Source organism: Globicephala melas, chromosome 1 (genome assembly GCF_963455315.2).
Source record: "Globicephala melas chromosome 1, mGloMel1.2, whole genome shotgun sequence".
In the NCBI taxonomy this organism is placed as follows: Eukaryota; Metazoa; Chordata; class Mammalia; order Artiodactyla; family Delphinidae; genus Globicephala; species Globicephala melas.
Window position 1 is genome coordinate 76019729 of NC_083314.1, and position 22344 is coordinate 76042072.

At 53.7% G+C, this 22344-nt stretch overlaps 3 protein-coding genes across 7 annotated transcripts; 2 read left to right on the plus strand and 1 right to left on the minus strand.

Moving 5' to 3' along the window:
• Positions 1–3141: 3141 nt before the first annotated feature.
• On the minus strand, positions 3142–6656 carry CKS1B (CDC28 protein kinase regulatory subunit 1B). Its single transcript, XM_030842091.2, has 3 exons — positions 6520–6656; positions 4289–4416; positions 3142–3644 (listed from the first exon to the last, which is right to left on the minus strand). Exons 1-3 carry the CDS (start codon positions 6576–6578, stop codon positions 3592–3594), a joined length of 240 nt encoding a protein of 79 aa, XP_030697951.1. The 5' UTR covers positions 6579–6656; the 3' UTR covers positions 3142–3591.
• Positions 6657–6928: 272 nt separating this feature from the next.
• SHC1 (SHC adaptor protein 1) lies at positions 6929–17238 on the plus strand. 5 transcript variants are annotated; one of them, XM_030842087.2, is made up of 14 exons: positions 6929–7074; positions 9161–9309; positions 10530–10697; positions 11231–11301; positions 11828–11891; positions 12038–12157; positions 12425–12478; positions 12668–12719; positions 12885–13011; positions 13826–14024; positions 14112–14181; positions 14260–14394; positions 14539–14777; positions 15600–17238. In XM_030842087.2, the coding sequence occupies exons 3-14, from the start codon at positions 10533–10535 to the stop codon at positions 15726–15728; spliced, it is 1425 nt and encodes a 474-aa protein (XP_030697947.1). In that variant the 5' UTR covers positions 6929–7074; positions 9161–9309; positions 10530–10532; the 3' UTR covers positions 15729–17238. The 5 variants fall into 5 exon arrangements, with proteins under 5 accessions (XP_030697947.1, XP_030697948.1, XP_069900391.1 ...); XM_030842088.2 differs by lacking the exon at positions 9161–9309; XM_070044290.1 differs by lacking the exon at positions 9161–9309 and having other exon boundaries at positions 6941–7074; positions 10201–10697.
• A 267-nt stretch (positions 17239–17505) lies between these two features.
• Positions 17506–22004, plus strand: PYGO2 (pygopus family PHD finger 2). Its single transcript, XM_030842090.3, has 3 exons — positions 17506–18068; positions 18516–18565; positions 19205–22004. The coding sequence occupies exons 1-3, from the start codon at positions 17966–17968 to the stop codon at positions 20270–20272; spliced, it is 1221 nt and encodes a 406-aa protein (XP_030697950.1). The 5' UTR covers positions 17506–17965; the 3' UTR covers positions 20273–22004.
• The last annotated feature ends 340 nt before the right edge of the window (positions 22005–22344 follow it).

Genomic DNA, 22344 nt, shown 5'->3' on the forward strand with positions numbered 1-22344 from the left:
TGGTGACTGAGTGTGGGGCAGGGGTGGAAGGTCTGCTTCTGGGTACAGGGGTGGGGGTTGGGGAGCAGAAGGTTGAGGAGGAGGCTGGGGAGATCGGGGACAAGAAGGGTCATCCAAGATATCTGGTGGAGGGGGAGATGGGGAGGGACGAGGTAGTGAAGCTGAAGGAGGAGGGTGGGGAGGACGAGGCATTAAAGCGGCAATGGAGAAACACATCTGACAGGAGTCCCTCAGGCTCAGATTCTGACCGAGGGCCATGAAGGGCTGGACATATGGAACCTCGGAATCCTTTGCTAGTTTCCAACAATAGAGATCAAGTTGGAGGATCATGTTGTAATTTAGCGTCCCATTAAGAGGCCATTGTTCTTGGTCCCTCAGTTTGTATTGGGGCCAAGCCGTGTTACAAAAGAAAATGAGCCTCTTCTTTTTGAGACTGTCTGGATCAAATTCCTTACAATTCCTGAGAATATAAACAAGAGGTGAGTCTAAGGGGACAGATGTACCTGAACCCATTCTTAGCCCCAATGCCATAGAATGGGGCTACTGAGAATCACTGACAAGCAAAAAGGCAAAAATCACTGACAGGCAAAAAAAAAAAATCACTGACAGGCATATGTGCCCTCTTTGTCTCAGTGATGTCTCTGTGCGACTTAGGCACAAAAATGCTTACTGTCTCAGCTGTCACGTCCGACTGAGGTGGCCAGAGCAGTGAGAAACCGTGCGGCCAGGGCATCAGTGACCAGAGAGGGGAATCCCCGGACGCCAGCCGGGAATTGACTCACCGTTATTAGACTCTCAGGGATGGGAAGGAGTTCCCGGGACGACCTAGAGGCGGTGAGGTCCTTTGGAGTCAGTCCGAGCTGAGGAGAAAGAAGCAGAAGCGACAGAAAAGAGGACTGAGGATTCCACCTTCTATCCCTACCGAGGAGGCGGTGGCCAAGGGACTGGGGGCTGTGTGTTTTGCTTTGTCCACAATGTGCCTCGCGTTGCACGGAAGTTGTCTTGCTGGGGGCAGACGCTCTAATAGCCTGGTCCGTTCCGTGACCCCCTTATTCTTTCACGGGAGTCTTCAAGCAGCAGGCACCCTAATGGCTTTTAAATGCCTTACCCGTGCCCGCACGATACCCTTTGGCCTAGTCCTGTCGGAAGGAAGACAGAGGGATCCTCACCTGCTCTGGGAGGCAGTTACTGGGGCAAAGTGAACCGTGGAGCTTCGGAACACACAGGCTGTGGCCCTGGTCGGAGTTCCTCCTTTGCTTCCACAGCAACTTGCCTGTTCACAGAGGGTCCCAAGGAATGAGGAGAGGAGGTGGGGAAAGAGATGCCCCTGGAGATCCCCGTACAGGCCACCAAATGTTGTGGTCTGAACGCGGGTTGGAAAAGAATTTCCAGACACAAGGCAGAATGTAAAGAAGATAGAATTTATTAGAGGGAAGGGTCGCTGCCAGAACAGTGGGCCAACTTCCTAGCAGTCTGGCAGAGTCAAGCCCGAACATGTGCTATTGATCAGTTTTTACAGCCAGAAAACAAAAGAATGGTCGGGGTGAAAATTTCGTTTACTGATTGGCTGAGGCACATACACCTTCCTTCTATCTGGTGAGAGTGGGACAGCCCAGATGCCTTTCCTTATTTGGGACAGGTCCCGTTGCCCAGGTGGGTGTTGCCCAGGTGGGCTCAGGAATTTCGTAACCATCTCAACGTGGTGGGGAGGGCGATTAAGAGTCCGGTAGGGGGTGTAACGCTGCAACTTTTTCAGGCAGGGTCGTTCTTTGTCCTTTAAGCATAATTGTCCTTGGAGCATCACACTCCTGTCATGCTGATGCCACTGTTTTCTGTAGTAAAGCTCTAAAATTCATTCATTTAGAGGACTGCTGAACCACACCTGGCCTCATTTTACTCTCCTAAAACCCCTCTAAGATAGATATGATGCCCATTTTACAGATGGGCAACAGGCTCAAAAAGGTGAAGGGATGCCATACAACAACCACAAAACACTACAGTGAATGGTAGAGCCAGGCTTCTAGACCCTTCTTTCTCAAATAACAAGCCCCGTGTTTTTTCCAATTAAGAGAGTCGCAGCTCTAAAAAAACGAAGTCAGGCTTTCCTAATGACGTAAGCCATATATGCTACATCATCTTTCTTAGTAATGGTGATATTTGACAAGCCCCGCCCCCCTCCCCGAAACATCAACTCTGGTCTGATCCTTTACAGTGGGTTCTCAAGCTTAAGTATGCACCAGAATCACCTAGAGAGCTTGTTAAAATGTCACTAGGTTCTACCCTCAGAGTTTGATTCAGTAGGTCTAGGGTGGAGCCCAAGAATGGACACTTCTAAGGAGTTTCCAGGTGATGTTGATGCTTCTGGTCCAGGGACCACACTTGAACTACTACTGCTCTAAGGAAAAAATGAATGGAAGACAGAAGTGGGAAGATTAATCTCCCTTACTTAGCACTTCTGTTCAAAGTAGAGGGTAAACTATTATTTGGCGAAATGTTTTCTCAAATAGCCACAGTTTACAACTGTTTTCTCAAAGGTTAGTGCTGTAACTACCTGTGTAAGAATGCTTGAAATTCCCTCATCCAGGCCACACCCCAGACCAATTAAGTCAACTTCCCTGGGAATGACTTAGCCATCAGCACTTTTAAAGCTACTCAGGTGATTCCAATGTTCAGCCACGGTGAGAACCACTGAAAACACCCCCAAACCATTGTGCGGAGTGAACAGGCCAGAGGTGTGCCTGAGCCTTAGGCTGGTCAGGAAGTGGAGTGCACTAGCAGCCTCTGGCTGACAGCCTCCTCCCTTGTGTACCCTTCAAAAATCAGGACTACGTTAATGGCAGCATCCCTGACTGAAGAAAAGAATTCATTTGTTTTGATGAGATGAAGTTGTCCCCATATAACCTCTTTCTTAGGCCTGTAGTTAGAGTGAAATATATTTCAGTAGATGTTTGACAGCAAAGTCTGCTTAAAGTAGATTAAAAACCAGTTACCTGAATGTTGAAATAAACCTCATTATTAACAAAGAGCTGAACTTCATTATCTCACTGAAGGGTATATAATTAGAACCATGATAGTGAATGTGATGCTTGCCCTGAGAGGGGGAAAAAACCTTTACAATGAGAGAATTAGATTATAAAAACTTCCTCTTTAATCAAGGCTTTTTAACATGGAACAGATTTCTTGAATAAAATGGAAAGTTTCCAACACATTGAAACATAAATCACCATACATACAACACCTGGCAGAAAAAAAAAACAGGAAGTTTACACAATCCCTGTAACAGCCACGGTCTTATTCTTAGATGCTTCCTCCATCTGCCAAGTGTGTTCTGCTGGATACAGAGCTCACATTGGTTTTGGGGGTCACACTTAGCTGAGGCTGCAACCCAAAGAGCAGTTGTCCGGCTGGGCCATGGTCCTGTTGGTTCTGCTCAAGAAGCAAAGCAGTCTCCAACACGTTCAAACAGTGTACTGAACATCCTTTAAATATCAAAGTGAGAAACAGGAAGGCAACATAATAATGTCATCAGAAAGATGTTAGCAAATGAGGACAGCTGTATAAAGCATGAGGCTGAAAAGTGGCTCCCCAGCTTCATTTCTTTGGCTTCTTGGGCAGTGGCCGCCGGAACAGCAAGATGTGAGGTTCTGAAAGAGTGAGTGAAATCTAAGAGACAAGCTCACATCATCCTATGCACAACCTATAGTATCTCCCACTCCCACTTCCCAGGTATCACCCACTCAGATCTTTACAACTAAATTAAGATTTAAGCATATGGCCTTAGAAGCAGACCCCGAAGCCTGGCCTGTGTGCCAAGTACAGAATTGTCAGTATCAGTTCTCTTGCTATGTTTGTGCAGCCCCGGGGCGTCCTTTATTAGTTTTGTCTGGCAGTTTGGTGTCTGGTGTCTTATCAAGAAATATACTCTCCTTGGTTTATTTGGAACACATCCCCAAATTCACTTTCTGATGGAGAATGAAGCAGGGGCCATAACCTCTACCAGTGTATATGTAGCCTTAAAAAAAAAAAAAAAAATCCTCTGACCAAATTAGAGATTAAAGGAGGTTTTTTCAGTGACAGGTTGTTTCTGAACTTCCCAGATACTTTCTTATTTTTTTTCTTATTTTTCTTTTTTTTTTTTTCTTATTTACTTTCCTGTTTTTCTAGATGGCTGGTGAGTTAAGAAACTAGTAAATCATCCCCACTTTCCCCCTATTTCTTTGGGTTATGCAACCTTATCATTCCTTCATTTCCTCAGTCCTACATGGTTGCTTTCTGCCATTGCACTGACCTGGTTCATGGATCATATAATGGACCCATCCCTGACTCTGCTGAACGCCAAGATTCCTCCATTCAGATTCAGACATCAAATGGGTTTTAGGGACCAGCTTGGCTATGTCCTTGGGCAACATCACATGCCTGTAACAGAAACATGGGAAGGTGGGGAATCTGTATCAGTACTGGGTACAGTATGTCAGACGAGTGCCTGCATATAAAGCCAAGAGAGGCAAGAAAAGACAAACCAGTTCGTAATGGCAGGGAGTTTATATAATCTTATTGTGGGGCAGAGGCAGCTAGGAATAAAGGCCAAGATACCTACATTCTCACAAAAGTATATTAAAAAGTACATATCAATAAATAACACCAGTGAATGAGCACCTAAATTCCAGACACTGTTGATATATTGACTCTGCCTTCTCGGAGCTTATAGTCTTCTAGTTGATGACCCTAATATAATGGGAACCCCACAACACACACACACACACACACACACACACACACACACACACACACACACACACACACACACACACACACACACACACACACACACACACACACACACTCTTAATAAGTAAAGGCAATTTTGAACAGAATTGTAAGGAGGAAGGGAGAGAAGTAATTTCACGGAGAGGAAAGGCCTATCAGGGAAGAGTCAGAACAAAGGGTGAAATATATCTTATCCTTTAAGATCTATCCTAACTTCATTTTCCTAACTCTGAAGGGTTGTGCCATGAGACTTCTTTGGGGGGAACTCCATGCTTTTCTAACCAAGGATAAGTCTCCTTTCATGGCAAAGAAATTACTACTCTGACATGAATTGGGGTGATTCAGACTTCATCATTTTCAATGAAAATGTACTGAATGCTCTCTCTGTGCTAAGTAAAAGGGATTTTTTTCCCCCAAAGAGTCAATTCTAGTCTAAATGTCTGAAAATAGCTTACATCTTAACAAGTCCCTGGCATAAAGATTGGCTTCCATACCTATTTAGACCAAAAAAACAAACAAACCCTTTTCTTAAACCAAATATCACTGCCAAGACTTACATCTTCCAGGGGATGAAATTAGTGATGTTTCTCTAGCCCTGCAAAGACATTATAAGCACTTAATTTTAGTTAGCCTAGTTCAGATGTAGAGAAAAACAGCTGAGGAAAAGAAAGTTAATTGGGTCCACACAGGGCCGGGGGGCCTTTCCCAAGGATTTGGCATAAAAATAATACAAATAGTGTGTTTGTCAGTAGACACTGAGTTCTCCAGAAGGCCCAGAGCCCTGCACTAGGCTGAAGAAACACAAGGAAAGCAAGCTTCCAATTGTTTTAAGTATTACGCTTCATATAGATTGGTCGAATGCCAATATTTGTAGAATTCTTTGTCTTCCCTAATTTTCTAATCTAGAATTATGGATTTAGGGTTTATCAAATGCAAACTATAGGGAGTCCTTTCTTCACCATGCTTGGCAAGTTGTACGTGCTCCCACCACAATCTGTACATAGTTCTATCATACCAATTATCACCTTCTTTCTGCTATCTGTCATTACTTCCACAGATTTTTAGGTTTGTTGAAAGCAGAGACCATGGCTTATCCTTGCACTTTAGTAGAACACCTGAAACCTATAAGCACTCCGTAACTGTTTCCTAAGTAGATGCCCTTCAAATATTTGACGGGAATCTATTAGGTCTATATTAAGTCTTTTCTCAATGCTCCTGGCCGGTTTTATTCCACTCCAATTCTTCGAAGCCCACTTCCTAAAACAAGCCAGGCAACCACGCCCCCTTTCCATGAATTAATAAGCAACACTCAGGCTCTCTCAGAACTCCCCTCACTTTGAAGCCTCGAGGAAAATTCGGGATCCGCCTTTGCCACCTTCTCCCAGGAGGCTCTACGGTGTTGCCATGATACAAGTAGTCTCAAGAAGGCAAATTCAATTTGCTCAATGAAGGTGAGAGAATGATCCAGAAACCCGCAAAGCTGAGGGTGGTCGGCACTCTAATACTCTAACCACGTCCACCCACGCCTCCTCCCAACAGGAGAGCTTACTCCAAATTCTCTACCACTTTAGGGTTTCTTTTACGATCGCACCCTACCCTTCGCGCATGCGCCTTACGCTCTCATTGCTCGCACCCATTCCCTTCATCTCCCGCGCATGCGCCATTCTGTAGCTTCAGTCCGCGTTACTAACTCCTCGTGCCCTCACTTTTCAAAGCTCACGACCTTGTTATTGCCCCCGCGCCGGCACTAACCGGTACTCGAACTCCTCGTCGTCGTATTTGTCCGAATAGTAAATCTGCTTGTGCGACATAATCACCCTGCCTGAGGACCGTCAGCCCCACACCGCCAACCTCCAAACAACTCCCAGCAGCACGCGCTCCCACCCTCTTTGGCCTCGCTTTCAAACACACCGCCCGCGCTTTCTATTGGTCATTCTGGCGGAAGGCGGGACAACCCCACCTTCAAGCCTCCGATTGGCTTAGATTTGCTTCTCCTTGAGTCCTTATTGGAGTGCACTGCCTACGTTGCTCAAGAACAAACGTAGGTCAAAAATAGGCCTCTTATTGGCTATCACGGCTCCTGTGCGCGTTCTCGTGCTGCCATTGGCTGACACGGGAAAGTGGGACGGGTGAAGGAGGGACGATGGTAGAGGGTCAGGGGTTAGTGAGGCCGGAAGTGAGTGCAATAAAGTTTCTCCAGGGAGGCCGGGCCCGGGGAGAAAGTTGGAGCGGCGACCTAAGAAGGCAGTGGCGTGATCCGGAACCAAATCGGCCCGCGGTGCGGTGCGGAGACTCCATGAAGCCCTGGTGAGTTGGGACTTTTTTTCTCCTTAGGTGACCCACTCCTCCTCCCCGGAACCCCTCTCCCGGGACCCTACTTCCGGTCTTCACTTATAAGCCCCGCCCCTGCGACCCCCTCCCCGGAAGTCCCACCTCCCAACTTCAGGGGGCTCCCCGAACCCCGACTTGTTTTCTATTTATTGTCCCCGACCCCACTCTGTCGCCCGACTTTCCTGGAAGTCCCACCTCCAGACATGCTTCCAGGTCCTACTACTAGAAACCCTACGTTAGTCCTTCCAATTCCCCGAAACTCCGCCTCCTAGCGACGATTCTCCGCCAACTCCTGTCTATCAAAAAGCCTATCTCCCGAAAGGGCAGAGCCCTGCCCCTCAAAGAACTATTCGAATTCAAGAAGCCACGCCTCTCTAGGGGTTCCTCCCCTTTAGAAGCCCCGCCCCTTCTTTAATCCACGTCTGATTGTCCAGAAGCCTTGCCTCCTGGGAGTCTCTCTGATGCTCGCGTCCTGAGAGGGCCACGCCCCCTCAGGAGCGTTTTCCCTGTAGGACCCGGGTCATCGCCTCAGAAGCTTTGTCTTCAATCCCAGAAACTTCACCTGCTTAACATTTCCTTGTTCTTTTTCTCTTTGGGGACTTTGGCTCAGTTTTCCTGAGCTCTCATGCTCCATTGGGTAGGAAGTCAGAAGTTCACATCTCTGGCTCTGAGGAGTCAGAGATTAGAGGCAGCCCTTTTCCTCTCCCTTACCCTCTTCCAAGGGTGGACCTACTTGAAGGGGGCTGGACTTGGGGTTTGGTACGAGAGTGGGAGGGAGACTCGCTCATAGATTCCCAGCCCCACTCCCAGGACCGACTCCACCCCAGAAACAGCTGTTTGTCTCATACCTGTACGTCGGGAGCTGGGTAGGGCCACGGATTTGTTGGTGTGTAACATGTGGGTGTGACAGGAGAGAAAGTTTTCCACCACCAGAAAACGGTGGCTTGGAGTGGGTGTAGGTAATAGTGTCCTTTTTGCTGTTTGATTTTTTTTTTAAGGGACTCCTCAGGCCCCACCACTTCTCTGGCTCTTCCCCTCCCCCTAACCGGAGTTCTAGTCTGGGCATTCCTCCTGGTCCCGCTTGCCCAGCCTTCCCTTCTGGAAACATTCCTGAGCTTTCGCCATTTCCTGCTACTTTCCGCCGCTCTTGCCTCCTCCTCCCTGCTGGGCTGAGAAGCCACACGCAGCTTCTTCCAGTCACCCGGATTCCCAGTAGCAATCTCCTTTCTTCCTACATAAATTTAAAAAGCCCTACTTCCTCTTTCTTTTCTAACAATGCTCACACCTGTTGGTCATTCCCTGCTTCTGGATCCTGCAGGCACCCATAGAATGCCCACCTCTAAAGATGAGGACATCCTGGTGTGTGTGTGTGTGTGATGGGGGTGTGAGGCTTTGGCAGAATACTTTCCTCATTCTCTCTATGCCTGGGCGCTGAGTCTTTAGGAAACAGAGTGATAGAATTTCTTCTCGGGAGTGGTGCATGGAGTGGCAAAGCTCTCCTTGGAGGACTAAGTGGGAGGTGATAAGCACAGTATCTAACATGTTTTAAGTGCTAGTGTTGTTCATTGCTATAATCATATGATAATTTGCATCTTTTTATATTCTGAAGTAAATTTAAGGATAGGTAATTCTGCGGTGAGCCTGGGGGGTTATATGTATCTTTTACAACTACTTTTTTGGGTCACTTTCCAACTTCCTTTATGGCCCCCTTGAGCAGAGCTGTGGAGCAGAGCTGTGGGCGGAAGGAATGGGTTTGGGACTGTTCCCTGTGTCCATCCTCAGTCCTTCTCCTGGCACCCCTTTCTCCTTAGCAGATTTGTCTTGTGCCCCCTCTGTCCCTTCATGGCCTGTAGCCCCCACTTCTCTTGGAGAACTGTTGCACTCTCCCATTTCCTCCAGCCAGACTCTGCCTCTGGCGTGAGGGGCATCATGCTCTGTGGTGGACACCTGCACCCTTCCCAGTCACTACTGCAAGAGGAGGGGTATGAGCTTACCCGCAGGTCCAGGGAGCTGACCTTAGTGTCAATGCCCTGGCCGCCCCCACCCCTTCTACCTTTGACAGCTTGCTTCGCTGTGGAAAGGGGGACAGAAGAGTGCTTGGCATGGGCCGCTGCTCCTTGGCATGGTAGGCGCCATGCATGGAGAACAAGCCTCCACCAGCCTGTCCTCTGCTCCAGCTCCTGCCTGGTGGCTCCCTGATGTACCACCCAGGTTGGACTTTATTCCCCTTACTTCACCAGCTTTGCCCTTCCTCTTGGCCCCTCCCTGCATCCACTGGGACCACGTCCTTCCTTTTCCCATTTCTTTAGCTCCTTCCACAGCTGTGGTAGCAGAGGATGCTAATGGCCCAGGCTCCCTGGGGCTGCCACCCCATGTGTGATAGTGGTGGGGGGTCGCCGGGGGTGGCCGGGGCTGGAGGAGGAGGGAGTTTGAGTGTTCAACTAGGACAGGAAGGGAATTGCTGAGCTCAGGAATCCCCTCCCTTTCCCACCCCCAGCTGCCTCTGTTTCCTCCCTTATTCCCCCCGCTGCCCTCCCTTAGTTTCCTGCTCCCTTTGGCCTGCCTATGTCTGGTTTGGATTGATGCAGACCTCCTCTTGCCACCCTCCTTTCCTTCTCACTCCTCCATCCTTCCCTCCCACTCCCACTCCCACTTTATTCCTCTCCAGATTACTTGTTGTTTGTACCGGGGCGGGGTGGGGGTGGGGGGGGGCGGGCATGGATCGCTCTGCCCTGTAAGAGTTCTGGGTTGGGGCAGTGCTGGAGGCTTAGCCCCTCAGAGCCTGTGAGTCAGCACTGTCCTCGGGATTGGTCTCTCCCCTTAGCTCCCCGCCCCTGGGGAGGAGCCAGTCAGCTCTAGGTCCAGCCTGTTCTCCTCACAGCTAGAGAAGAGGCTCCACGCTGGGCGGGGATGGGGCCTGAAACTCTCTGGGTCTGAGCCTGGGGAGCCAGAGCCACTTGTCCCTCTCCCTCCCCAGGACCCTTGAGATCCCTGGGCCAGAGAGGTCCGATCAGGCTAAGGGCCTGGGATGCCCCCTGCCTGGCCCCCTTGCCCTGACTGGCAGGGGGGCCAGGCTGGGCAGCAGCCTTCCTCTCACTCCAGCCATGGATCTCCTGCCCCCCAAGCCCAAGTACAACCCACTTCGGAATGAGTCTCTGTCATCGCTGGAGGAGGGAGCTTCAGGGTCCACCCCACCGGAGGAGCTGCCTTCCCCATCAGCCTCGTCTCTGGGGCCCATGCTGCCACCTCTGCCTGGGGACGATAGTCCCACTACCCTGTGCTCCTTCTTCCCCCGGATGAGCAACCTGAAGCTGGCCAACCCGGCTGGGGGGCGCCTGGGGCCGAAGGGGGAGCCAGGAAGGGCAGCCGAGGATGGGGAGGGGATCGTAGGGGCAGCCATGCCGGACTCAGGCCCCCTGCCCCTCCTCCAGGACATGAACAAGCTGAGTGGAGGCGGCGGGCGCAGGACTCGGGTGGAAGGGGGCCAGCTGGGGGGCGAGGAGTGGACCCGCCACGGGAGCTTTGTCAATAAGCCCACGCGGGGCTGGCTGCATCCCAACGACAAAGTCATGGGACCCGGGGTTTCCTACTTGGTTCGGGTGAGTGAACATCCTCCCTCCCACTTCCTCCAGTTCCTCTGCTCACTAGTCTTTTTTTTCCTGCTCTTCCCCAGCAACTCCTTTGGTTTCTGTGTCCTGTTTCTTAAACCTTTCTTGCCCCTTCTCTGATTCTTTCGCCCCTTCCCTTCCAGCTCTGTCTGGGGCCCCTTCCTTCTTGTGACTCCCCCACCCCCACCCTGCCATGCTTAGCACAAAGCCCAGCACAAGCCCTTAGTAAGTGTTGGAATGAGTGACTCTTGACTGTCCCCTCCAGTCTCCTCCCCCTTTCTGGAGATGTCACTCCATCCCACCCAGTGCCTGTCACTCCCCTCCGAATTCTCTTCCCACATGCATGAGGTCCCCCAAGCTTGCCTTCTCTCCTCACCCTGTTGTTCTGCATGTCGTGGGATGTATCCACGGGCAGTGGGCAGAACTTCTGCAACCTTACGGAACAAGCAGGGAAGAGTCCTGGGGCTCTTTGTGAAGAGGTGGGGGGAGGCGGCTGACTGTTCTCCTCCCGTCCCTCCCCTCAGTACATGGGATGTGTGGAGGTCCTGCAGTCAATGCGCGCCCTGGACTTCAACACCCGGACTCAGGTCACCAGGTTGGTGGGGCGGGGGGCGGAGTGTGGGGGTCCTGGGATTTGTGAGGGGAGGGGGGAGTGGGTCACTTGGCAGTGGCACTAGTGATGGCTCATCTTTGGGTGGTGAAGGGGATTGAGAGAAAGTTAGGGAAGGGAGTCGAAGTCTCAATGAAGAGAGGCAACTCTGACCTGGCTCCTTCTTGCTTATGCAGCCTGGGGGGTTGTGGGGGAGGTGGCAGAGGCAGCTGGCAGCTGGAGCTTGAGTGGAAAATGGGGGTAGATGGAAGGTTGCTGCTGCCTTTGGGAAGGGGATGGGACATTTGGTAGCTGGAAGGGGGTGGGCCCAGACCCACTGAGGCTCTAACCCAATCAGCCAGGAAGCGGCCTCTCAGTGTCATCAAATATTAAAGGCCCTTAATTCAATCCGCCACGACAAAGAGCCTGGAGTGCCCCTGGAGTCTGGCCTGGCCTTCCCCTCCCCCAGCCCTGTGGCAGCTCCAGCCGGGTGGGAGGCAGGCCGTGGGTCTGAGTACCCCTCTTTCCCCAGGGAGGCCATCAGTCTGGTGTGTGACGCTGTGCCGGGTGCTAAGGGGGCAACAAGGAGGAGAAAGGTAGCTGGGGTCGATGGGGCTAGGGGCGCTGCCGGGAGAGGTGGAGGAGCAGGGGGAAGGCTGGTGTGGGGCGTGCGGGGAGGAGGCCAGGAGGCAGGGGTGTGCGGGGAGCCCCCAGCTTCTGAGATCCTTGGGCCCTTCCCTAGCCCTGTAGCCGTCCACTCAGCTCCATCCTGGGGAGGAGTAACCTGAAATTTGCTGGAATGCCAATCACTCTCACCGTCTCCACCAGCAGCCTCAACCTCATGGCCGCAGACTGCAAACAGGTTGGTGGACTAGGGCGGCAGGACCAGAAACATTGATGGGAGGGCTAAGTGAGGACCCGGTTATGAGGGCAAGAAACTCGGACAGAAGGCTTGGGAGCATCAGGACGGTAGGGAAGGAAGAGATTAGGAGGACATGGGTTGAGAAGCCAAAAGGATGAGACTGGGACCCCAGGGTCCTGGGCCAATGGTGGGGGGCGCCCAGTGGGCCCTGAGGCTGCCTGACACATGTCATTCCCTTCCTTCTCCATCCCCTGCCCTAACCCTCAGATCATCGCCAACCACCACATGCAATCCATCTCCTTTGCGTCTGGCGGGGACCCGGTGAGTTGGGGAATGGAGCACGGGTGGTGGGAGAAGAGTACGGGGCTAGGGGTTGGAAAGACACTGGCTAGAGAATAGAGCGTGCTAGGATTGAGGTGATATCTGAAGAGGACTGGGTTTGAGGGGTCAGGAGTGAGGTGGGGCTATGAAATTTAGCTAACTGGCCTCTTCTGACTCTGTCCACCCCAGGACACAGCCGAGTATGTCGCCTATGTTGCCAAAGACCCGGTGAATCAGAGAGGTGAGGCGTGGTGGGGAGCACTGGGTGGGGCCAGCTGTCCGAGAGGTAGGTGAGCAGGACCCGGCGGCTCCTGGCTGCGGAGGACAGACGACAAGGGCCTCTGTCTGCGCCTCCTCCTGGCCACGCTGCCCCCGAGCTCCCTGACGGCCTCTGCTGTGTCCCCAGCCTGCCACATCCTGGAGTGTCCCGAAGGGCTTGCTCAGGACGTCATCAGCACCATTGGCCAGGCCTTCGAGTTGCGTTTCAAACAATACCTCAGGAACCCGCCCAAGCTGGTCACCCCCCATGACAGGTGAGTGGGCCAGGGTTGGGGGGCGGCCAGCTCTTGGGCCCCAGACCGGAATTGGAAAAGTAGGTCTGCTCTTCCCACACTTGAGCTCAGAGAGGTGCAGGGAAGGAAATAACCTGTGCTCCCCTGCTTCCCACTTCCTGCTATTCTTAAGTTTCCTGTGGCCATCAGGAAGGTCTTTCGAGGCCCTGCCTGCTGCAGGGCCACCTCTTCCTGTCGTGTGCCCGTGGTGGAGCTGTAGTCCAGGACGTCCACGCTGCAGCTCTTCCCTGGCTAGATGGGCTTTTCTTTTCCCAGCCATCTCATTGCTGGTCTGTCCTTTTGTGCATTTCTCCATATTTAGTTTAGTTCTTCATTTTCTTGCCTCTAGAAGCCGTCAAGAATTTGGGTGAGGGAGGATGGCTCTTTCCTGAGATCCTTACCTTTCCCACCTCAGACCAGTAGTATTGAGTATTTAGAGGAGGTTAAACGACTCTGGAGCACCCCCCTCCCCGGTACTTACTGCTCCCCCTCCCTCTTGGGAGACAGCTTAATGATCAAGGGCATGACTTTAAAGACAAATCTGAATTCACATCTCAGCTCCACCACCTTTTAGTTGTGAGACCTAAATCCTTTTACCCCTGATCCTCATTTTCCTCATCTATAAAATCGAAGAAGGAAATAATACCTACCTTATAGGGTTGCCAGGAGGATGAAATGATTATATATATGAAACACCCAGCCTCAGGCCTACCCCTCAGGGAATGCCCAGTATGTGACCGCTGTTCTGTCCTCCATCCTCTTACCCATGCTCTTCTCTTCCTCCTGTCCCTCCCAGGATGGCTGGCTTTGATGGCTCAGCTTGGGATGAGGAGGAAGAAGAGCCACCTGACCATCAGTACTATAATGACTTCCCTGGGAAGGAACCCCCTCTTGGGGGGGTGGTGGACATGAGGCTTCGGGAAGGAGTCCCCCAGGGGGCTGCTCGACCCACTCCACCCAGTGCCCAGACCCCTAGCCACCTGGGAGCCACGCTGGTAAGTTGCTTGCATGAAGGTGGGCTGGGCCCAGGAAGGCAGCGTCTGGTTAGGGCCTCTGGTCTCACCCTATTTTTGTCCCTTCAGCCAGTGGGGCAGCCTGTTGGAGGAGACCCAGAAGCCCGCAAACAGATGCTGCCCCCGCCACCCTGCCCAGGTATGAAGGGAGCTGAGAGGGGCAGAGTGGGGTGTGAGAAGCAGGGCGGGGATCACTGTAAAGCCTCCCTTTCCTCAGCAGGCAGAGAGCTCTTTGATGATCCCTCCTATGTCAATGTCCAGAACCTAGACAAGGCACGACAAGCAGGCGGTGGGGCCGGGCCCCCCAATCCTGCCGTCAATGGCAGCGCACCCCGAGACCTCTTTGACATGAGTGAGTGTGCCCCTCTCCTTCCTGCATCTGCGTCTTCTCACTTGGTTCCTCCTCTTTTCTTCCTGGCCTCCCCTCCCTGAGGGTCTGGCTCTTGAGCATGTGTTGTGCCAGCTGCCTCTTCTAGCCCTCTCTCTGTACCCCCAGAGCCCTTTGAAGATGCCCTGCGGGTGCCTCCACCTCCCCAGTTGGTGGCCATGGCTGAGCAGCTCCGAGGGGAGCCCTGGTTTCACGGGAAGCTGAGCCGACGGGAGGCCGAGGCACTGCTACAGCTCAACGGGGACTTCCTGGTGCGGGAAAGCACGACCACGCCTGGCCAGTATGTGCTCACTGGCCTGCAGAGTGGGCAGCCCAAGCACCTGCTACTGGTGGACCCTGAGGGTGTGGTGAGTATCGCAGGGGTATGGGTGGGTGAGGCAGAGAGGAAGGTGCAGTACCCTCCTGTGCAGCCCTGTTCCTGCTTCACTGCTTTCTAGACTTCACCTGCTGGGCACCTCTATCTGAGCCTCCCCTGCTCTCAAGGTGCCTGGCATTCCCCCTCTAGTGGCTTAGGGTTCCTTCCCTTCTCACATCCCTGAACTTGAGCTGTTTTCCCTTCAGTCCCGGCCAATCCCCAAACTTTATGCCCATGAGTGCTGGAAGGTGCACATGTCACCTGAGTCCCTCTTTTGACAAATGAGAAAACCATCCTTAAGAGGTTGTGATGTTCAATGTCAGATGGTTAGAGGCTAGGCACCCCAAATCTCCTCTCTCAAGAGGAGCCAGGGGCCTCCCCAGCTTCTCCAGACTCAGGGCTCAGACCAGTGCTCTGTCTCCTGTCTGCACTGTCCCTCTGCCCCTCATAACTTTGGTCTCTTTTCTACAGCAACCTCAGCCTCCTTTGCATGTCTTTTTTGTACTGTGTATCCTCTTCTGAGACATACCACCTTCTTCCAGGTCAGGGGAGGAGTAGCTATCCCTCAGCTTCATGATTTCTGGGCTGATGTCCCCTCTGCCTTTTCCCAGTTCACTGACCTGCCCATTCCCACGGCTATCTCCAGCTTCTCTTTCTAGAGAAGCCTCAATGATCAGGACTGACGGCCCTCCCGCTTCTGCCATCTTTTTCTCCTGCCTCAACCCTCTTGAACATTCCAGCTTCCTCAGCTTTGGGGACTGAGGTCTTATTTGACTCTTCACCTGAATTGACCTTCTCCCTTCCCACTTCCCAGGTTCGGACAAAGGATCACCGCTTTGAGAGTGTCAGTCACCTCATCAGCTACCACATGGACAATCACTTGCCCATCATCTCTGCGGGCAGCGAACTGTGTCTCCAGCAACCTGTGGAGCGGAAACTGTGATCTGTCCCAGTGCTCTCTCCTAGAAGATACCCTGCGACCCCTTCCACCCTATTGTCCAATTCTCAGGACCTCACTTGGGAGTGTTCTGTGGGCTTGGCCTTGTGTAGGGATGGGGGTAGTGTGGACATTGGGTTCAGCGTCCAGCTGAGTGAGAGGGTTTGAGTCAGGAGCCAGGGGTAGAGTCCTGCTTCTCCCCAAACCTCACCAAAGTATTAATGTACAGAGTGGCCCCCTTCCCTGGGCCTTTCCTGTGCCAACTTGATACCCCCTTCCCCAAGGTGGGTGCTGGAGGCCTGGGCAGTGTGCCTCCTTGTAATGGAAAATGTCCTGTGGTGATAGGCCCAGTGGAGCAATCACCCTTCCAGGGAAGGGGAATGAATCACACCCTTAGTCTACCCCTGGGCTCAGGGTACCCCAGACCCCTCTCAACAACCCTCCCTCCCAGCGTTTAAACTTTGTGCCTTTGACCATCTGCTAGGTCTGAAGATATTTTATGCAAAGAGTTCTTGGGCCCCTGAAGTCAAGCATGGGGGTGCTGACACCTTGGCTTCTGGGACCCCGTCCTCTCCTTGCTCAGTACCCTCTCCCGTTTAGGTTGGGTGAACAGAGGCAGGAGTGGCAGCTGTCCCCTCTCCACTGGGATATGCAGCTCTTAGAGATTGCCTCAGAGCCCCCTCCCAGCCAGTGGGGAGATGGACCTGCCTCTTGCTCAGTGCCTCTTGGGTGGGGCCCCTCACCCCAGGGGGTCTATATATACATTTGGCAAGTCCATCCCCCCCCCCCATGTTGCATGCATGTTATACTCTAGAGCCAAAGTACAGCCCTTCCTCCTGTAGCCTCTGCCCTGCCTCCCCCTGCTGGGGTGGTGGGGGGATGACTGAAGTGTCATCCTAGGTGGATTTTGTGGAGGTGGGAACAGGGGTACTGAGACTCTAAAGCAGTAGACAATCCCCAGATACCATCGGTAGATTTGGAACTGCGTTTTTTATTTTATATGCATATATTTTAGGGCTGTAGATTTACTTTACTAATTTGTTTTCCATAGCTTATTCCTGAGCACAAAATGATAATAATCGATTTATACATCACCTTTTTTACTTTTCAAAGCCCTTTTACAACTATTGGCATTTTCCTCACCCTGGCCTTTGCCGGTAGCATTATCTTTTCTGAGAGACCAGAGGCCGAGTGTGAGCTAGGACTAGAGAAACTTGGACCTCCCACCGCGAGGCTGGGAGGCAGAAGTTTGGCTGAATGGATGTTAGTTTCACACGGGGCGGGCGGGGGCGGGGGCTTGGGGACACTTAAAACCTGCAGTTATTGAATCCCTTCTCCAGGCCGGGTCCTGCCTCAACGACAGAGGAGCCGGCCCTGCTCTGTCATTAGGCCTTGTGGATAAGGGAGCGTGGACTATCTAAATCCTCACCTCCCTTTTTTTTCTTTTCTTTTTGTTTGGATGTTTTCACGGGTCTCACTTATACCAAAGGGAAAGAATCTTCATTAAAGTCCATATTTCTTCTACCTCGGCCTCCTGGTCCCTGTCGCTGCCTATTGTTGGCTGTGGGCCCCCCGTGGCGGGAGGCCGAGGCCGCCTCGGGGCGCGGTGCGGCCCGGCCCACCTGGCCTCGCTCGGGTCGCGCCTCCTCGCGGAGGAGGGGCGCCGGGAGGGCGCGGCGGGGTGGGGAGGGCGGGGCCATCATCCAAGGAGGTGTTCGTGTCTGCAACTGGGGCCGCGGCGGCGGGGTGGGATCGCGGCCGGCCGAACCCCAGGCGGCTCGGGCTTCCCAGGCGCGCGCTGACGCCCTCGCGCACCTCTGCGGCGGCCCCTCGGCGGGGGATGGTACGGCCCAGCCGCAGAGCCCACGGCCGCCGCCTGCCCTAGTGAGCGGGCACGCGGCGCTCCCGGGCTTGGGACGGCCCCCCGCCCCAGGGTCGTGCCTTGGTACCGCCCTGCCCGCCCGGCGCTCGGGGGAGGGTGTGACCCGGGCCTCGCTCCCCCTCCTTGCCGCGCGCAGTGGTGGCTGCCACGCCGAGTTCCGGTTCCTGTGGCTGCGGCCGCGGGCGGGCGGTAAGGCTGGGCGAGAGTGCAGTTGGCCCCCGGGCTCGCCGACCCCGCCTCGCCGCACCTCCGGCTTGCTGCCGCGCGGGGGCCTGCGCCGCCCCAGCCTCCCCTTCCGGGCCATGGTGCAACCCCAGGGCGCGTCCGTCCCCCGCCGCCGCTGACCCCGGTCCCCCACTCCATGGCCGCCTCGGCGCCGCCCCCACCGGACAAGCTGGAGGGAGGTGGCGGCCCCGCACCGCCCCCTGCGCCACCCAGCACCGGGAGGAAGCAGGGCAAGGCCGGTGAGAGCGCTGAGGGGGCCTGGGGCTGGCGAGGCCGAGAAGTCGGGGAGCTCGGAGGGAGGGCTGGCGGGCGGGGGAGGTGGTGGTCCTCTGGCTGAGGGCTCTGAAGGGCGGGGAGGCTCAGGTGAAAAGGATGGGTGGGTGAAGCCCTCCAGGGGTTGCGGGCAGGGGTTCACAGATTGCGGATCCTAGAGTTTGGGGCACCTGGAGTTCAGGAGCCACTTGGGAGTCTGAGGGTATCAAGAGATGGGGCGTCTCATTTGAAGGAAGAGGCAGCTGAGAGTGTAGCGTCCAATTTCTTTTTCAAAGTGTACCATTGTTAGTATCTGTGAAGTAAATAAACAAGAGTATAGTGAAGTTAGAAGAGTTCCTTATATCATGGCTGCGAGAGAGGAGGTTGGGGAAAACTTCAGGGAAACTTGTGTCTGCGTTTTACTACTTTTCCAGGTCTGCAAATGAAGAGCCCAGAAAAGAAGCGAAGGAAGTCAAATACTCAGGTGAATGGTGGTTGGTGGCAGGGGTAATTCCTAGTAGCCCCTTTGGGCTCTGCCCCTCCAATGTCTCTACTTTGCATAAGCCGCGGGGAGAAGAGAAAGTTGTCTTTCTTGTTCTGTTTCTGGTCCTTTCCTTCAACTTCATAACAGATTTTAGGGGTAGGGGTGGGGATGAGATGGTTTGACCAAAGGTCTTATCAGTCAGGATTAGAAACATTCTCTCCCCCGTTTGTGCTGTCGTGTTTCCCACATGATGTTAACAGCTACCACTTACTGAACCTTTTCTAAGTGTCAGGGATTGTGCTAAAACTAGCAGTTTGGGGAGATGGACATTGTCACTATTTTACAGATGAGGAATCTGAGGCTTAAAAAAGTTAAATGCCTGCACCAGGGCCTTGAAGTTACTCAGTGTCAGAGCTAGGATTCCAGCGTAGTTCTGCCTGTTTTCAAAATACAGTTACTGCACTATGCTGGTTCTGCTCTCCACTCTCAGTTTCTTTGTTGCATTCTAAGGTCCATCTTGATTTAAGATCTGAGCTGGCCAGTACCAGCCTCCAAAAATGTGTATTGTGTTTCTGATGCTCTCTTGGTTTAGCTCTCCGTCTCCCTCCATGACCCTCTTTCCCTCCTCTTTTCCCCCAGGGCCCTGCATACTCACATCTGACGGAGTTTGCGCCACCCCCGACTCCCATGGTCGATCACCTGGTCGCATCCAACCCTTTTGAGGATGACTTCGGAGCCCCTAAGGTGGGGGGTGCAGCCCCTCCATTCCTGGGCAGTCCTGTCCCCTTTGGGGGCTTCCGTGTACAGGGGGGCATGGCAGGCCAGGTACCCCCAGGCTATGGCACTGGGGGTGGAGGAGGCCCCCAGCCTCTTCGTCGACAGCCCCCCCCTTTCCCTCCCAACCCCATGGGCCCTGCTTTCAACATGCCCCCACAGGGCCCTGGCTACCCTCCCCCAGGCAACATGAACTTTCCCAGCCAACCCTTCAACCAGCCTCTGGGTCAAAACTTTAGCCCGCCTGGTGGGCAGATGATGCCAGGCCCCGTGGGGGGTTTTGGCCCCATGATCTCACCCACCATGGGACAGCCTCCCAGAGGGGAGCTGGGCCCCCCTTCTCTCCCTCAACGCTTTGCCCAGCCAGGGGCACCTTTTGGTCCTTCTCCTCTCCAGAGACCTGGTCAGGGCCTCCCCAGCTTGCCCCCCAACACAAGTCCCTTCCCTGGTCCGGACCCTGGCTTTCCTGGCCCTGGTGGTGAGGATGGGGGGAAGCCCTTAAATCCACCTGCTCCCACTGCTTTTCCCCAGGAGCCCCACTCAGGCTCCCCGGCTGCTGCTGTTAATGGAAATCAGCCCAGTTTTCCCCCAAACAGCAGTGGGCGGGGTGGGGGCACCCCAGATGCCAATAGCCTGGCACCCCCTGGCAAGACAAGTGCGGGCTCAGGGCCCCAGCCTCCCCCAGGCCTGGTGTATCCATGTGGTGCCTGTCGGAGTGAGGTGAACGACGACCAAGATGCCATTCTGTGTGAGGCTTCCTGCCAGAAGTGGTTCCACCGCGAGTGCACGGGCATGACTGAGAGCGCCTATGGGTTGCTGACCACTGAGGCCTCTGCTGTCTGGGCCTGCGATCTCTGCCTCAAGACCAAGGAGATCCAGTCTGTCTACATCCGCGAGGGCATGGGGCAGCTGGTGGCTGCTAACGATGGGTGATGCTGGCGAGGTGCGCAGGAAGTGCATACGTTCCTCCCTGCTCTTCCAGGGTGGTTGTTTTCCTGTCTGGCTCTTGGTCCTTGTTTCCACTGGCTTCCCATCCCCATGGGGCAGAAACACAATGTCTCCTGGGGGCAGAAAAGGAACTGAGATGGGCAGGCAGAAGAGCCTGGATTGCTCACTTTTCTGGAAACTTACGTGTTGACATCTACAGAGGTCCAGGAAACCAAAGCCCTGCCAAGCAGAGCCATTTTTGGTGGCTGTCTCTGGAGGCCTAGGGGTGTGGCTGCAAGAGAAAAGAGGCTGGAGGAAGACCTGAAGGGCAGGGGTGTCCCCTCTACAGATGATGGATACCCCCGACACCTGTGCCTAACACTCCTATCTAGCCCCCCAGCCTTAGGTTTTGGAGTCCAGTATTAAAGGTTTCTGGCCAGAGGAGTTGGGGGTCTCTTCCCATCTCTGCAGTAGCCCTTTCATGGGTGCTGGGAAACAGCTTTAGAGAATAAATGGAGATTTTCCCCTTTTCTTATCTTCCCCTTGCCTCCTCCAAGACCTACCCAACTCCTCCCCCCTCAGAGAACCAAATAGCTTGAAGAAGCAGGAGAGTACGTGGCTATGGCAGTTTCTTGGTGATTTGGGGCTTCAAGACAGTAGGTAAGAGATGCTGTCAGGACATACCTTCCTCATACCAAAGTCACTGGTCCTTTCTCAGACTCTCTTGTGCTTTTTCCCTAATGACAATATTTTTGCTAAAAATTGGGATATGTGGTCTGACAGAGCAGAATATTTCATGTTTGGACTGTCCTGGAAGCCTGGACTCTGGCTGTACACCCCCCCATCTATTGCACATTATTCGCAGCGCTGGTCTTCAATTTTTGGCGCCCTTACTTCCCTGCTTCCCTGGCTTGATTGAAGGAAAGCTTGAAGAGGCGCAGAGCCCTTATACCTCATTTTTTCTCCTGATGAAAGGATCCCTGGCCCTGCCTGTGGGTGGGGAGGTGGCAGGACCCTTATTGCCATGGTACTAAAATGCAATCCAGAGCCTGGATGTTTTTTGTTTCTCTCTTTCCCTGCTATTCTTTATATCTTCTCCAGCCTGGTGATCCAGCTGTTCTCATTCCTCTCAGCCAGGGTCCTGCACTGGGCTTTGTTTTTATTTTATTTTGTAAGCACTGCCTGCCAGAGATGGGCCAGCGGCCTGAGCAGGAGCCCCTCACAGCTGCTGTCTCTTCCTTACAGCTCGTGCACACATTCCTCAGTGGGGTGGGGGAGGCAGGCTTGGGGTGTGGCCCTGAGAGGAGCTGGTGTTCCCCTGCCCCCACTTCTCCCGGGACCCTAGGGTGTGAAGAGAAGACAAAGGTATACTGCAGAACTCTTGCCTGCCCAGGTGCAGCATGCAGCCTCTGAGGCTGTGAGAAAGAAGGGAGAGGCCTCTGGGCCTCTCTCCAGTGTTCCCTGCCGCGGAACAGCAGAGATGGCAGCCCCCCCCACCACCACTGCTGAGCTTTGTGTTGTGTTTGTGGTTCTGTTTGCCCCTCTTTTATCGGTTGCTATTTTTGTGGTCTCCCCCATCTCTGCATTTGGTAAGATGGCTCTTGCAGGGGGGTGGGCGTGTCAGCTCAGTCCCTCTCTCCCTCTCAGTCCACTGCTTTTTGGAAGGAAGCGGGGGTGGCAGAGATGTGGTGGGGAAAGTTTTGTACGGTTGGGTTAATAAAATGACTTGGAAAATCCAGACCAGGACTCCTTGCTGTTGGGGTGCACAGGGTTGGAATGAAGCAGGCACTGCTGGTCAGGATGGTTGCGGGGTGAGGATAGGTATCCCTCAGGGTCCCTGGAGGTGGGAATGGCAGAAAGACTCGGGCCCCTGTGCTGACCCTGGTACAAGCCGCAGGGCCCAGGGAGGCCTCTGGGCTCCACCTCTCGCCCTGTGTCCCTGCTGCGAGAAACAACTTTCCTTTCTGAGCATGTTCCTGGGCCAGGCTTGGAGCCAAGCAGGAGCTTTGGCTCCAAGGCTTCAGGGAGACAACTGCCTTTAGAGCTTCTGGGGTTAGCGCCCGCACTCCCACTCCCGA

Coding starts and splice junctions, on each gene's coding strand:
- CKS1B (XM_030842091.2), bottom strand. CDS start 6,578: ATGTCGCACAAGCAGATTTACTATTCGGACAAATACGACGACGAGGAG. Junction 4,417..6,519: donor GACGAGGAGTTCGAGTACCG/GTTAGTGCCGGC, acceptor TTTCTGTTACAG/GCATGTGATGTTGCCCAAGG. Junction 3,645..4,288: donor TTATATGATCCATGAACCAG/GTCAGTGCAATG, acceptor TCACTCTTTCAG/AACCTCACATCTTGCTGTTC.
- SHC1 (XM_070044290.1), top strand. CDS start 10,203: ATGGATCTCCTGCCCCCCAAGCCCAAGTACAACCCACTTCGGAATGAG. Junction 11,892..12,037: donor GGGCAACAAGGAGGAGAAAG/GTAGCTGGGGTC, acceptor GCCCTTCCCTAG/CCCTGTAGCCGTCCACTCAG. Junction 12,720..12,884: donor AGACCCGGTGAATCAGAGAG/GTGAGGCGTGGT, acceptor CTGTGTCCCCAG/CCTGCCACATCCTGGAGTGT.
- PYGO2 (XM_030842090.3), top strand. CDS start 17,966: ATGGCCGCCTCGGCGCCGCCCCCACCGGACAAGCTGGAGGGAGGTGGC. Junction 18,069..18,515: donor GAGGAAGCAGGGCAAGGCCG/GTGAGAGCGCTG, acceptor CTACTTTTCCAG/GTCTGCAAATGAAGAGCCCA. Junction 18,566..19,204: donor GAAGGAAGTCAAATACTCAG/GTGAATGGTGGT, acceptor CTTTTCCCCCAG/GGCCCTGCATACTCACATCT.